The 14,890-nt window shown below is 48.0% G+C and overlaps 1 protein-coding gene across 2 annotated transcripts in view; it reads right to left on the bottom strand.

The window, feature by feature from the left end:
* Positions 1-14,582, bottom strand: part of rragca (Ras-related GTP binding Ca) — a 66,988-nt gene extending 52,406 nt beyond the window's left edge. For both annotated transcript variants that reach the window (XM_038800875.1, XM_038800883.1), the window contains exon 1: positions 14,066-14,582. In XM_038800875.1, the coding sequence (XP_038656803.1) occupies positions 14,066-14,455 (390 nt within the window). In that variant the 5' untranslated portion in view covers positions 14,456-14,582. The remainder of the gene's footprint in view (positions 1-14,065) is intronic.
* Between the last annotated feature and the right edge of the window lie 308 nt (positions 14,583-14,890).

The following is a 14,890-nucleotide window of genomic DNA, read 5'->3' as shown; positions in this document are numbered from 1 at the left end:
TGGACTACGTAGTTCAATGGCTGGCCTAGCATTGACAGAGGTAGACGACGACCTAGAGATTTGGACCAAGTCCAGTAGGGTCCTGACGGCACCAGCAGCATTGCCTGCACCACCTCCGGCGCCGCCAGGGTATCATAATTTATATCCAGTCGCTGTTCCCCAGATTCAAATCATGCCGGCCACTCCAGTCCCTTTAGACTCAGTCTCACAGGCCCAGACGATAATTCTGCCCCCTCTGGCCGATCACATAATAGCTTCGGAGGCACCGACACCAGCCCCTTCAAATGATAGCTTGGGTACTACTTCCTCACCTCCGACACCCGTTACAAAAGGGAAGCCCCGTTATACAAGCCCGGTTGGCTGGAGGACCCGATCTTGAACTATTAAAAAGGGATCAGAGACCATCCAAAACAATTACGCCTACGACCTAGATCCCTTAAGACCAAGATGACAGGACAGAAAATTCTGTCACCACGGGACGAGGACAGGGAAGGTTCTGAAGAACCGGAGCCCCCCCCCCCCCCCCCAATCGGAAGGGGAGGACTCCAACGCCTCTTGAAGGGGCAGAGGAATCCGCTGAATCTCCCCCATCTGCACCACCTTTGGCATCCCCGAGCGAGACTCCGAGACAGTTGCCGATTACGGAAAATGCCCAACCCTGATGTCGCTACAGCGGCAGCTCAGCCCACGATAGATGTTTATTTTCCGTGGAGACCCAGTGAGATGATGGCTATTCTAGCTGCAATCTCAGACAGGAAGAAATCTCCTGCTGCTTTTGTGGACTGAGAACCACCATCTCCGTTTATCAAGCTGACTCTAGGGGCCTCTGGGCCCTAGTCCAAAAGGTCTTAACCCCAGCCGAATACCGCAGCCACCTCAACCACTTGAATTATGCCGACCACGCTGCATTTCAGCAGGCCCATGCCCTGGATGATGAAATACGGGCACAAATCCTGAATGCACTAAGTGCCACATTTCAAAAGCCCATAAACATCTCTGCCATCCTCGATATCAAACCCAAAAAGACTGAGAAGCCAGAGGAATTTTTGGAACGCCTTAATGAAATCTACCGTGGGCAGTCAGGCAACTTGCCGTACTAAAATGGTCAGAATTCCCCTCAATATTGCACTATGTTAATGCATTGCCTACCACCTTCCGTGGCCACCGCTGTGAAATGTAATAACATGAATTGGACAGAGAACGACCCTTCCCAGATGGCCCAGGCAGTTAGATTTTACTGGAAGGAGGGCAGAGGCCAAAAAGGAAGCCCAGGTAGAAACATTAAGACTGGGTATGTAATGAAACAGGACGATCCGAGACCCCAACCGAACGCAGGTAGGTGCTTACCAGCTGGAGCCCCATTATTGTGACCTCGGGTGGGTGGATCAGCACGGGGGAGGATATCAAACCCACCCAAATGGACCTTCAGCCCCTCTCTACGGCCCGCCGCATGCACCAGCAACCTTGCAACTGCCACCCCCTCTGAGGGGCCATTGGTCCACCGGGAGAAGGGGACGGGGAAGAGGGTCGGGATATAGAGAGAACAATGCACGTTTCAATTGTGGCCACGCAGATCACTGATATCAGGGATGCCCATTTAGAAGACAGGTGGCAGGAGGAGGATACCCGATGCAAAGGAGGGGGTACCCACCGAGCGGAGGACAGACGAGGTACACCCACTTTTCCCAAACAAACCCCTTCCCACCACAAGACTGACTAGCCAATTTAGTCATACAGACTCTCCATTCGGACAGATAACCCATTGTTTCTCTGCAGATAGGAGATCAACATCACCCATTTATGATCGACACCGGAGCAGCCATGTCTTCGGTGCAATCAGAACTCCAACTACCACTATCCGACCACACCCAGCATTTGTCGGGATTCCAAGGCCAGATGCGTCAGTATCTTATTTCTGAAAAGCGGTGAGGACAACTTATGAGAATGAGTCGACAGATCATCAATTTGTGGTCACCACCGTGTTGGACTGCAATTTGCTGGCCCGAGATCTACTGTGCATCTTCCAGCTATGGCTAGAATGTGGGGACGAGGGGGTAACGGTTCAACCATAGAGGCCGAGACAACAGTTCTATGTCTCTACTAGAGCCCAGTGGTGGGTTTTGGAAATTGAACATTCACTGCACCACATTACCCTAGCTTATGACAGAACCGGACAGAGCCGGGGGTTAGAGGACAAATATCGGTCGTTAATTGGGACTGAATGGCCAATCACGATTACAGCCACAGTCACGGGACAAGAAGGTACAGCCGACTTTGTTACAATACCACCACATTTATGGCAACACTCAGCTTCCGTGGCCCCCCCCATATTACACACCATGTCCACAACCAATACCATGCAAAGGATCTGGGGCCTATAGTGAGGGCGGCAGTGGACCAATCGAATCCCACAAAGCACGCACTCCAAGTACTGCCAGACGGCACTTCCATATGGTACTCCGAGGCCCCTGAGACGGTTAACATCTGACTCCAGCATCATCTGGGGCGCGATGCTTTGGAACATGTCAACCCACAGGTTTGGGCAGATCACCTGTCACAGGTGGGACAAGCGAAGGTTACACCCATAAAGGTAGCAATTAAAGACCATGTGACGCTGCCCTCCATTCGGCAATACTCCCCAAAACCCCAAGCCATCCCGTCTATAGCCAAATTAATCCAAGAACTGTTGCAACAGGGTATTCTGGTCCCTTGCCTATCAGAATGTAGCACACCCATACTTGCGGTGCCCAAACCAGGCACACCAGACCAGTACCGGCTAGTACAGGACTTGCGTTCAATTAATGCCATTGCGCAGCCATTACATGCCCTCGTCCCTAATCCCGCCCACATACTGGCTCAAATCCAAGCTCGGGCCCGGGTCTTCGCCATAGTCGACCTCCAACACGCTTTCTTTGCTCTCCCACTCACGCCTGAAAGCCAGTATTTGTTTGCCTTCACCTGCAATGGACAGCAGTATACCTGGACCCAACTTCCGCAGGGATTTGTTCACTCTCCTACGCTCTTCTCTAGATGTCTGCAGACTCAACTCCAGACTCTGAATTTGAAACATGGTTCTACTTTCGTACAGTACGTAGATGACCTATTGATAGTCAGTCCCGATGAGCCCAGTAACAGGGAAGACGTGATACAATTATTAAACCAACTGTCCTCACTGGGCTATGTTGTTTCACAATCCAAGGTACTGGTGGCCCAGACGAAGGTCACGTTCCTGGGGGTCCTACTCACAGCCACAGAAAGAAGTCTCAAAATCAGTCGAATTGAACCTATATGCCAATTTCCCGCTCTTACCACAGCAAAGGAGGTCCATCAATGGCTGGGCATGGTAAATTATTGCAGGCAGTGGATACCAAATATTGGTGTCTATACTAAGCTGCTGACGCCTTACACCAGCAAGGAAGGCACTTTCACTCTCACTACTAAGGCCCTCGACGCCTTCCGTCTCTTAAAGCAAGCCTTATTACAAGCCCCAGCCCTGAACAAGCCCTTATATCACCGACCGTTCCAGTTGTACTGTACTATTTTGGAGGGGTGCGCAACGGTGATACTAACCCAGCAACATGGAAATTAGCATCGGCCGGTGGCATACTACTCTTCCAAACTTGATCCGGTGGCTCTGAGTCACCCTATTTGCACCCAGATTCTGACAGCCATATACAACAGTTTACAGGCCACCGCCAATATAACACTCCAACAAGACATTACCATGTACAGCTCTCACTCGGTCACTGCACTGTTAGGGCAGCTGCAGACTCAGCATCTCACTACGGCTCGTCAGAATAGGTACAAAATATATCTCTTATATAATCCTCGGCTGAGATTTAAATATTGTACCACTATCAACCCAGCTTGCTGTCTTAGCAGACCCCCTGATCATGAAGAGGTACCTGGCCACAACTGTCTGACACTGATTCAGGAAGATACTACAGTACGGGAGGATTTGACAGATGCCCCGTTAGATCAACCTGACATGACGATTCCCGGCTGGGTCACTGTGTGTGTGGAGTCTGCACGTCCTCACCGTGTGTGCGTGGGTTTCCTCCGGGTGCTCCGGTTTCCTCCCACTGTCCAAAGATGTGCGGGTTAGGTGGATTGGCCATGCTAAATTGCCCATAGCGTCCTAAAAAAAAGGTTGGGGGGGGGGGTGCGCTGGGTTACAGGTATGGGGTGGATACGTGGGTTTGAGTAGGGTGATCATTGCTCGGCACAACATCGAGGGCCGAAGGGCCTGTTCTGTGCTGTACTGTTCTATGTCAATGGCAGCGCGTTGGTCAGCCCGACCGGCCAAAAACTTTCAGGGTATGCGATAGTGGATCAGGATGGTCTGATCATTGAATCGGCAGCTTTCCAACCCCCCTTCTGGGCCCAGCAAGCTGAACTCTTTGCCCTCCCCCGTGCTTGCATACTTGGGACGGACCATTGAGTGAATATTTATACCGACTCTGTTGATAGTTAAATTCTTCACCCGGTAGTCTGGCTCAATAAAATGAGAGATGGATTTGTAGGTATAGTATCATTTAATAATAAGCAACTTGCAAGGCTGGCTTACTCGTAGGACCTCAGAACACACACACAGCCGTCTTCTGGGAGCCCAGAGCGAGAGAGACCGAGGACAAAGGGTCTCTACAGATATATTCAAAATCACAGTAAGATTCACATATAAGCTTCCCATTGGTCATTCTATACACCTCCTGACCTGGCCATATATCCCGATTGGGTCACTTTGCATTTCTCAATCCTGGGCCCCTTGTTACCCAGTATCGTTTTCACCATTCTCTCCATGAGGCTACCCTCCCCCTTCTCTAGCCAGGCTTTGCTAAATTCCTTTGTTCTCTGTCTGTGAGCTCACTACCATCGGACAGGCCCTATTATCTATACTATTTTAACTAATAATCCTATTTTTTATCACATTCATTTGTTCAATTCCTCAACTCGAGGTATGCTCAGGGTAGTCCATGACTTTGGACAACTCTGGAAAAATAGGGGATTCCTCACCTCAGCAAGGACGGAGATATCCCACCGAAGGTTAGTTAATGACCTACTGCAGGCCCTCCTTATGCGCGTGCAGATTTCTGTTATTAAATGCGCTGCCCACATGAACAGTTAAGACCCCGGTTGATGTTGGTAACGGACGCGCAGATCATGAGGCGCGGACAGCAGCGCAGACTCAGCAGGTGGTGGTGCCCAAGATGATGAGTCAGACCAAAAGCTCTGCAAGACACAGGTCTGTCTCTAACAAGCCAATGCCAACCATCCAAGACGTCATAAGGTTACAGGAGGACGCTCCCGAGGGCGATAAGCAAATGTGGAAACAGTTAGGTTGTACATATGATCCTGTATCTTGTTTATGGACCACTCCAGCACATCAGACTTGCATGTCCGATACGCTAGCGTTGTGGGTCATCGAATGTGTACACTTTACAACTCACTGTGGGGCTCAGGGGACTAGCGACTTGCTACTGGACACTTGGTGGCATCCCAAAATACAGGTGCTTGCCCAGCGTATAAGTAACCGGTTTGATTTGCCAGCAGTATAACACCGGCAAGGGCCTGCGAGATGAGGAAAACCCTGTTGCCCAGTGGTCCCTTTGAAACGCTCCAGATGGATTAGAGTTGGAAAGATGTCAATGTTATAAATATGTTTTGGTTATTGTGGACGTATTCAGCAAATGGATTGAGGCATATCCGGCTACCAATTACAAAGCTGCTTCTGTGGTTAAGGTTCTAATGAGAGAAATCATTCCCGGTACGAAATACCCACTCAGTTAAGTTCCGACAATGGATCCCACTTTATCAGTCAGATTAACAAGGAGTTCTGCCCCCAACTGGGCATACGCCGACAGTTACACTGTGCAAATAGGCCACAGGCCGCCGGGCTCATTGAAAGACACAATCAGACTCTCAAAACCAAGTGAGCTAAACTGAGAACGGAAACGGGGTTAACATGGCTTAAGTTGCTCCCTGTTGCCCTTTTCCAGCTGCGGGTTACACCCGCAGGACCAGCCCGACTCTCTCCTGCTGAGATCCTTAATGGCAGGCTCCTCAAAACCCACTGGAACCAAAAGGTCCCCAAACTGGTCCAGTTTCAACACATGACTGAAGAAAAGACGACTTATATCATATCCCTCACCAAAGCTCTCAAGGAACTCCATGGCCAGGTTAAAGCGGTTCACTTGATACCGACCCTATTGTCTAGCTCGCCTCCAGGCCTCGAAGTTATGTCATGGTAAAAAAAATTGGGTTCAGAAAGGGTTAGCACCTCAGTGGGAGGGGCCCTTCCAAGTTCTCCTTACTACCCCCACTGCAGCTAAAGTAGAAGGGCGGAGTGCTTGGGTCCACCTCCACCACTGCAAGAAGGTCGGTCACTAACCTGCCCCTTTCCCCAGGACTGTCTTACAGGTTTGGAGCATGTCAGTTTGGATGGGGGCCACCTGGGCCGTCTTCTACCTCGTCCCGATCGTCGCAATCCCACAGGAAGGAATGGGGAGGGACAAAATTATTTCATCCTGTCGTCGGGACCAATCTTCAAGGACATTTCACTTATGCAGAGGTGACGTTCTCCACTGTCCTCACGCACAGGGGCATGATACCGGCTCATGGAAGGTCACGAGGTTAACAAACTATGAGGGACTAATGAAACAACTCCTTCGGTTCAGACGTTTGGAAGGAAAAGCTGTATGGACATGGCCCTGTTTTTGGACTAAATGTAAATTTGATTTTGGATGTAACGAGACTGGTACTATAAAAGGTAAAATCATGCCGAGAGGTGGGGATAGGTGGAGATTGTACGGGCGGAAGGGAAAATCGTGATAAGACGGAAGAGTAAAGCGGGAGGCACGACGGGAACGCGAGGTATCGGAAAGCCTACTCACTTCACTTAGGACCCAAAAAGGGGACCTGGGGACCATGAATCTCTTCCTCCTGACCTATCACCACATGCATGAGGACAGGTTGTCTGTGCCCAGACCCCGCCTCGGTGACCAGATTCACGTACCAGCCTCCCCAGACTGGCGTGGAATGTGGTGACTGGGGCTTGTCACAGTAACTTCATTGAAGCCTACTCGTGACAATAAGCGATTTTCATTTCATTTCAGATTATTTTCGGTTTCACCACTCTGGGGAACTTCCCAAGTGGTGGTTCACTGCCAGTGTTCCCAGCCACCGCCCAAGCAGGTTACTCTCCCTTATGACACTGATTCAGCCCCACCAGCAATTTGCCTTCCCCTTCCCCGGGATAATTCCCATTCACACTATGACAAGCTCCAAAGGTGGAAGGCATACATACCCAACCACTTCTCTCCCAATAGAGACCCCCGGTCGTACGAAAACTGTTTTGTTAGAAAGTGTCAAGTAACCCAGACGTTAGGTCAATGCGTCTGTCACAACACCACCTGCGTTCTGTTGAGAGCAGGCCTCCAGCTCCTGTGATTGGGCAAATGTCTCTCACATAACGTAATAAAAGCAAATTACTGTGGATGCTGGAGCCTCCTAGCTTTGACAAAGAATCATCGGACTCGAAACGCTAGCTCTTTTCTCTCCCTACAGATGATGCCAGACTTGCTGAGATTTTCCAGCATTTTTCCTTTCATCTCTCACATAACTGCTGGAAGCAGGGCCTTCCACATTGCCTGGGAGGCTAAATGGGCATCCAGAAGCCGGATGAACTGGGCCACTGGGAGATTCCTGATCAACCGATACACTGGCTGTGATGCTAGCTTGTACACAGACAACGGATTCTACTTCTTTAATGTCACAGCGACCAATGTTTTGTCCACACCATTTCCCCGACAAATCGCTATCAGAACTCTAGTCCCCACCACAGTCCCCTACCCCTCCGAGTGGACCCATCACCATCGACTGGCACACCGGGCAGTCTCAGCAGAATTCTGTAAGAACTGGAAAAAACCCAGCTCCTAGAGCCCAACCGGGGCCACTCAGCAGGATGGGGAATCCTAAGTGTCCTGATGTTGGGAGGCGTGGGGGGGGGGGGGGGGGGGGGGGGGGGGTTCTGTGGCAGTCAACAATCGGAACTACTTCATCTGTGGCCTCACTATTTTGGGAAACAAAACATTGGAAGCTCTTGGGACAATCACGAAAGAATTGTCCCAACTACGATTGTTTACCATGCAGAACCGATACACCCTTGACTATCTCCTGGCCCGTGAAGGTTGGGTATGCGCCATCATAAATGGAAAATGTACCATGGGAGTTCAGGACCTAATCGCCAGCATCACTAAATTCATGGACCGGATACGGGACCACTTAGAGGGCATGAGCAAGTAAGGTTCCTGGGAAGTTGAGGATTCGGAGGGTGGACGGACTGGATGATAAACATGGCCATGTACTTAGCCGTCGCACTCTGTTGCATCCTTGTAAGCCTAGCCATCGTTAAATGCGTGATAGGCAGAGTACAGGTTGCACTGGAGCAAATAAGCACCCCTAAAATCTTGATGGTTAGGACCCATGAACACCCGACAGACGACGAGGCATTACAGCGAGAGCTGGCATCGCAGCGGAGAATTTTCCTGGAAGAGGATTAAGGAGGCGGATACCGGATACAGCAGAAGGAAATATTAGGGGGTGGATCAGTAGTTATCATAGAATGATATAAGGAGGGAATGAGGAAATGAACAAAAGGGGATGGCACTGAAGCATTGTGGGAAGTCAGGCTAAGTCAAGAGCATCATGGTGAGGGGGATGGGTGATCACAGGAGCCTCAGGTAAAAAGAATGTGAGGGCAGCCTATTGGGACCACTAATTGCTAAGGTTACCTTATATGGCTAGGTTAAGGAATGTAAGGGAATCTATAGAAACCCTACAATTGCCAAGTTACGTTATTTGGTCGTGTGCATAACCTCATTTTTTTTACCAATGTACATGAGACCAAGTTTCTTTGTTCTCTGATTCACTCACTCTGGGGACTCGACAAGACCCAGGCAGAGCGAGTCAACTTGCAAGACGCGCAATTAAATTAAAGTTGTTACCTACAATCCGACTTGGTCATTTTACTGAGACCAGACTGAGGGCAAAAAGAACTAGAATTCTCAAGTGTATACCAATTCAAAGTTATGCCATTTGTCACATTTCAACGGTTAACTAACAGATTTGTTTTAGGATCACCCAATTGTGCGGTATACATCGACGATCTGGTAATTTTCAGCCAGATGTCCAGACATGGACAGAACATTTCAAACATCTGATCGATTGACTTCAGGAGGCGGGTTTGGTGATAAACCTAGCCAAAAGTGAATTTGGAAAAGCTCAAGTCACTTTCCTTGGCCATACAATCGAATAGGATCGAATGGTCACACGGGATGTGAAACCAACAGTTGTTGAGGAGTTTCCGAAACCCTCAAGACAAAGGGAAATAATGCAATTTCTTGGCATGAGTGGATTTGATCGAACATTTGTGCAAAGGTTTTGCAGCTTGATTACTCCACTGATGGACTTGCTGAAGAAACGTCGCAAATTTCAATGGACAGCGGAGTTTCAACAGGCATTTGACTGCCTGAAAGCTATGGTAACCAATGCTCTATGTGTTGGAGAATTACAAGGGACTCTTAAGTTTCTGACTTTAAAGAGTAATGCCGAGGCGTAGAGAAAAGGACGGAATGTGCAAGGACCTTCTTGTTCAAAGAGACTGTCAATCAAGAAGTATTTCAGTTGGAGGAAGAAGAACGAAAATGGACTATATTATTATATCTGTTTGCGTGTGTTGTTTTTTTTTACTGTGTGCATTTCTTAAGGAATGGTGAAAAGGTGAAAAATTAAACCATCTTGAAGGGGTTTTTTTCTTGGGGGGGGGGGGAGTTGTCATGTGAGAGTACCTTTAAGAAATAGGTGTTTATTAGTGATATCAGAGTGTGGGTGGAGCTGGGCTGACTGTCAGCTTTTTACTTTCGTTTTAGGCTGTTTGCTGCAGGGTGTGTTTTGGTTTCGTTTTCAGTGTTGGAGCTGAAGCCAGACCAAGCAGGTGTACTGCTGTTCTCTCTGCCATCAAAAGACTATCTCTTGATCATTTGGTGAATTCAGAATTATAAATGGTTCTCAGTAGTGAATGTAAACCTGATGTGCTTCTGTTAAAGGTGTTTCTTCTGGATGTTATTTGGGAAGTTATTAAGTTTTACTCATTGTTGTAGTCTTTGGGGCTTGTATGTGAATTGATGGTTGCTAAGATGTTCACGGTTTCAAAAAGGTTAACTAGAGTTCATAGAATAAACATTGTTTTGCTTTAAAAATTGCTTTTCCATTTCTGCTGGACCACACCTGTAGAGTGGGCCATGCGTGCCCCATACCACAATCTATGAAAAGTTGTGGATCAGGTGAACTCCATGATACACTTTGGGGTTCTTTAAACCCTGACCCATAACCATAGGTTGCAGGTTTGGAAGATGCTGTTGAAAGAATCTTTAGTGAGTTGTTACAGTGTATCTTGTAGATTGTAAACACTGCTGCTATTGTGCGTCCGTGGTGCAGCTGATAAATGTTTACGCTGGTGGATGGGCCGTTAATCAAGTGGGCTGCTTTGATAATGTCTAGCCCCAACATCATCCAAGAAGCTTCTCTAATCCCCCAAAGTGGAGAGTATTCATTACACTCGTCACTTGTGCCTTGTAGATGGTGTACAGGCTTTAGGGAGTCAGGTGGTAAGTTTCTTGTTGCAGCATTTCCAGTCTCTGGCCTGCTCTTGTGGCCACAGTAATGTTCCACTTAAGCACTGCTGAAACGCATGTGACATTTCACAATTACATAATACATTAGTTCACAGCATTTGTTTGAGCAATGGGGATTCCACGATGCAAATAAATGTGAAAAGAATGGATGCATACGTACATTTGTTTTCCTTAGCACATGAAATTATAAGTACCAATAAGACTAGTATTCCTGAGACAGAACATAGCCAGATTCTGCATCTTGATTGGCTTTTCATGTTTGCCTTGGTTACCTCTAGACTTAACTATTCCAAAGCACCCACGGCTGGTCTCCCAACATTCTACTCACCTGAAACTTGAGATTGTCGAAAACTCTGATACCGGTGTCTAACACATATCATGCCTTGTTCACTTATGAACCCAGTGCTTGTTGACATGCACTGGCTCCCAGTCAACATCTTGATTAGTTTTCAAATCACTCCATGGTTACTAATCACCTCCTGTCCCTACAACCCTCACTATTTCTAATCTCCTCTAGCTCCCTGAACCCTCCCCATCTCTGTCATCCCACCAGACCCACAATCGGAGTAGATATCAGTGCTCATCTAATTTTGACTTCATGAACATCTCTGATTTTAATTGCTCCACCATTAGTGGCTGGCCTTCAGCTGCCTAGGACCGAAGGTCTGGAATTCCCTCCCCAAACATCTCATACCCTCTATCTCACTTCCTTCCCTTCAGACACACATTCCTTAAAAACTACATCTTTAAAAGTTTTTGGTCATTTGGCCTAATATCTCCTTGCCATGATATAATTTTGTTTACTAATTCACCTGTAAACCACCTTGGGGCATTCTATTAAATTAATGGTGCTATGCTATATAAAAATAAATCAGTGTTAGATCTCCAGGAAATCTCTGCAATTTGACACTATACAAATAAGCTATTAAATTTGCTTTAATCCAATTATAGTACAAACATTATCCACTTGAAGATGTCTCACACCATTTATCTTGACCTAGCCAATAGATTCAGACACAACAAAGGCACACCCAGACTAGTCAACACTGCACAGTCCTCTTCTGGGCACTTGTGTCAAAGCTGGAGAACTATCCCAGACTAGTCAAGCAACAGCCCAACAGTCATACTCACCGAATCTTCACTTTCATACCTTCCCATCACTATCCCGGAATAAGTCAAAATAACAAATCCACCACAGGTGGTGATAAGAATGGTATACATTCAAGAGTCCTCAACATCAAGTTGCGACTGCATGAAGGTTCATGGCAGCAAGTCGAATATGGGCTAGAAAGCCTCACACTGAATGCCAGCTACCACTCTGGCCAGTGTCCTGATGGCAAATGATCAGAGAACCAACACAGGGGACAAAGATTTACTTGACCTCATCCTCACCCATCTACTTGTGGCAAGTGCATCAGTCCGTGACAGAATCAATAAAACTTACCACCACACAACACTTGTGGGTCCAAAATTCCTTCTTCACACGAAAACATTCTCTCTTGTGTCGTGCAGCACTACCACTGTGCTAAATAGAATAGATTTTGAACTGATCTAGCAGAATTGTATTTACCCCAGTACATATATGTAGCCTCATTACCTAACAAATCCATCACTTTCTCATTCGTATCAAGCCAGGAGACTAACCTTTGTTCAATGTGTGCCAAGACCAGCATTAGTCATACCTAAAAACAAGGTGTCAACCTGGTGAAGCTACAAAAATCTACATGCATGTTAACCAACCGAAGCAACATGCAGACAGCTAAAAAGAAACACAACCACATATCATATCAAAGCTCTGCAGCCCTAGTCATGAATAGTGGTGGACAGTTAAACAACTAATGGAGACTGATGCTCCATGAATCTCTCTATTCTCAATGGGGGCAGAGTCCAGCTTGCGAAGGCAAAAAACAAGGCTGAAGTGTTTGTAACCACAAGCTGCCGATGTGTCGAATGGATGAGATCACTTACCTTCTGTTGAAGTCTCCACCTCAGATGCCGGACAACAGTAATATCAAGAAACAGTAGAGTGTGCTGGCTACAACTAACCTTATGGGCCCGAACAGCATCTTGGCTGCAGTGCTCCAGAATTAGCCACACCTCTAGTCAGGCTCCATTAATATACCTACAGAACTGGCATCTACCCAAATGGAAAATTAACCCCCATCCACAAAAAAAAACAGGTATGCGCCCTGTCCACAAAAAGCATGACAAATCCAACTGACAAATGACAACTACCTCCTCACCATTAGCCTACTCTCAATCAGCAGCAAAGTAACGAATGGGGTTGGCATTAGTGTTATCAAGCAGTACTTGCATAACAATATCCTGATCACCAATGCTCAGTCTGTAATCTGCCAGGCCCACTCAGCTCCAGTCCTCATTACCACCATGGTCCAAAATGGACAAAAGCACTGAATTTCAGATGTTCCAACACTAGCAAACAGAGACAGCAATATGCACAGCAAACCTACCTAGACTTCTTCAACAGCACCTCCCAAGGCCAAAAACCTCTGCCACCTGGAAGGACAGTGGCAGCAGGCTCACAGGTACCATCACCGCCACCTTGGCAGTTTACTGCTGCTTCTTAATCATAACTGGGTCAAAATCTTGGAACACCCTTTCCAACAACATTGTGAGAGTGCCTCCACCAATTGGAATCTAGTGGCTCAAGGCAGCACTTCAGTTCCACCTTCTCAACAACAATTAGGGATCAGAAAAATTGTTAGAGGCACCCAGATCACATGAATGAACTAAAAAAAATAATCTGGCAATTGCGCACTTGCACTGCAACACAATTTGCCACAATGAAAAGCTGAGTTTGGTTCACACGGACACCAAAGATGCAGTGTATTTTGTCTATTGTTTTATCTATGCATCAACAAAGCCGCTTCAAAAGAAATTTGCTAACCCCTCTGAAAAACTGATGTTAAATCACGAGTGTAACGTATGCACCAGCTTTGCAAATGGGAGAACAGAATAGGCAAAAGCAGAACTGTACTAACTGTAGCACACATTGGGTGAAAAACAAACTAATTTAGGGCTTATTCACAGCAAAGCTCCTTCAATTTACCCATGTAATCACAGCATGCTTCAAGAAATGGTGAGGCTAAATGGACAAATAGATGTCCTATGTTTTGGAGACCTGGGATGGGGGGGGGGGGGGGGGGGGGGATTTATTTTGTTGGAAAAAAGCAATACCATGAAACCTGATTGAAAATGTTTAGAGCTGTGCAGTGACCACAGAGGGAGAGATTAAGACCTGAACAAGTTACCAGCTCCCTCCCCTCCATCTTAAACAAATGACATCATTGGTTTCAAGCGGCTGGGTGCAATGGGAAAGTCCTCAGTCAACACTGGGGGTGCAATCGGTTTACCTGCGCGTCAATAACGAAGATGAGAGCCCCGGTGCCCCTGAAGATCATCTCATAGTCGAAGGTGGGGTCGAAGAAGTCCACCTGGCCGGGGAAATCCCAGATCTGGAAGTTGACGAAGGAGCTGTTCGAGATGTCGTCCTTGTAGATCTTGTTGGTGCTCTCCAGAAAGAGGGTCTCATTGGGGGACATCTTATGGAAGACCACCTTCTGGATGGAGGACTTGCCGCTGCGCCTGAGGCCCATCAGCAGGATGCGGGGCTTGCTGTCCGACTGCGACTCGCTGCCTTCCATGTCGGCCTCCTCCACCCCATAACCGAAGTCTTTGGGGAAAGAGTCCACCACCCCGTAGCTGCCGGCCAGCGGCTCCTCGTCCGCATACTGAATGGACATATCGCGGGGCTCGGGAGGAAAGGAAGGGGAAGGAAAGGAGAGGGAAGACCGGCCCCGAGGAGCCCTCACTCGGTCTGGGCGCCGCTCGAGCTCTGCCTCCCCGCGCCGTGCAACCTAGCTGAACTCACCTGCCTCGCCGCTCATTGGCTGAACGCCTCCGGCGCGTTGGCAGCCCTCTCCCTCGGCCCACGCCTCCATTGGTCGACTCGCACGTCCATCAGCATTTGGACGGCAAGCAGGTTTGGTTGACGCCGTCATGTGTTAACATCACCTGACTGATGCTGGCTACCTTTGACCTCCCCCTCCCTCCCAGAGCCAGGAAGCAGGCAGCAGAGGGAGAGGCAGAGGCAGAGTCAGGTGGAGGTATTGGGTAAAAGAGCCAGACTGATGGCAGAGACAGTGTTGGAGCTTCTAGGGAGGAGAGAGCGATGTCTA

This window comes from Scyliorhinus canicula, chromosome 1, assembly GCF_902713615.1.
Source record: "Scyliorhinus canicula chromosome 1, sScyCan1.1, whole genome shotgun sequence".
In the NCBI taxonomy this organism is placed as follows: Eukaryota; Metazoa; Chordata; class Chondrichthyes; order Carcharhiniformes; family Scyliorhinidae; genus Scyliorhinus; species Scyliorhinus canicula.
This window is presented reverse-complemented; position numbering and strand designations above follow the sequence as displayed.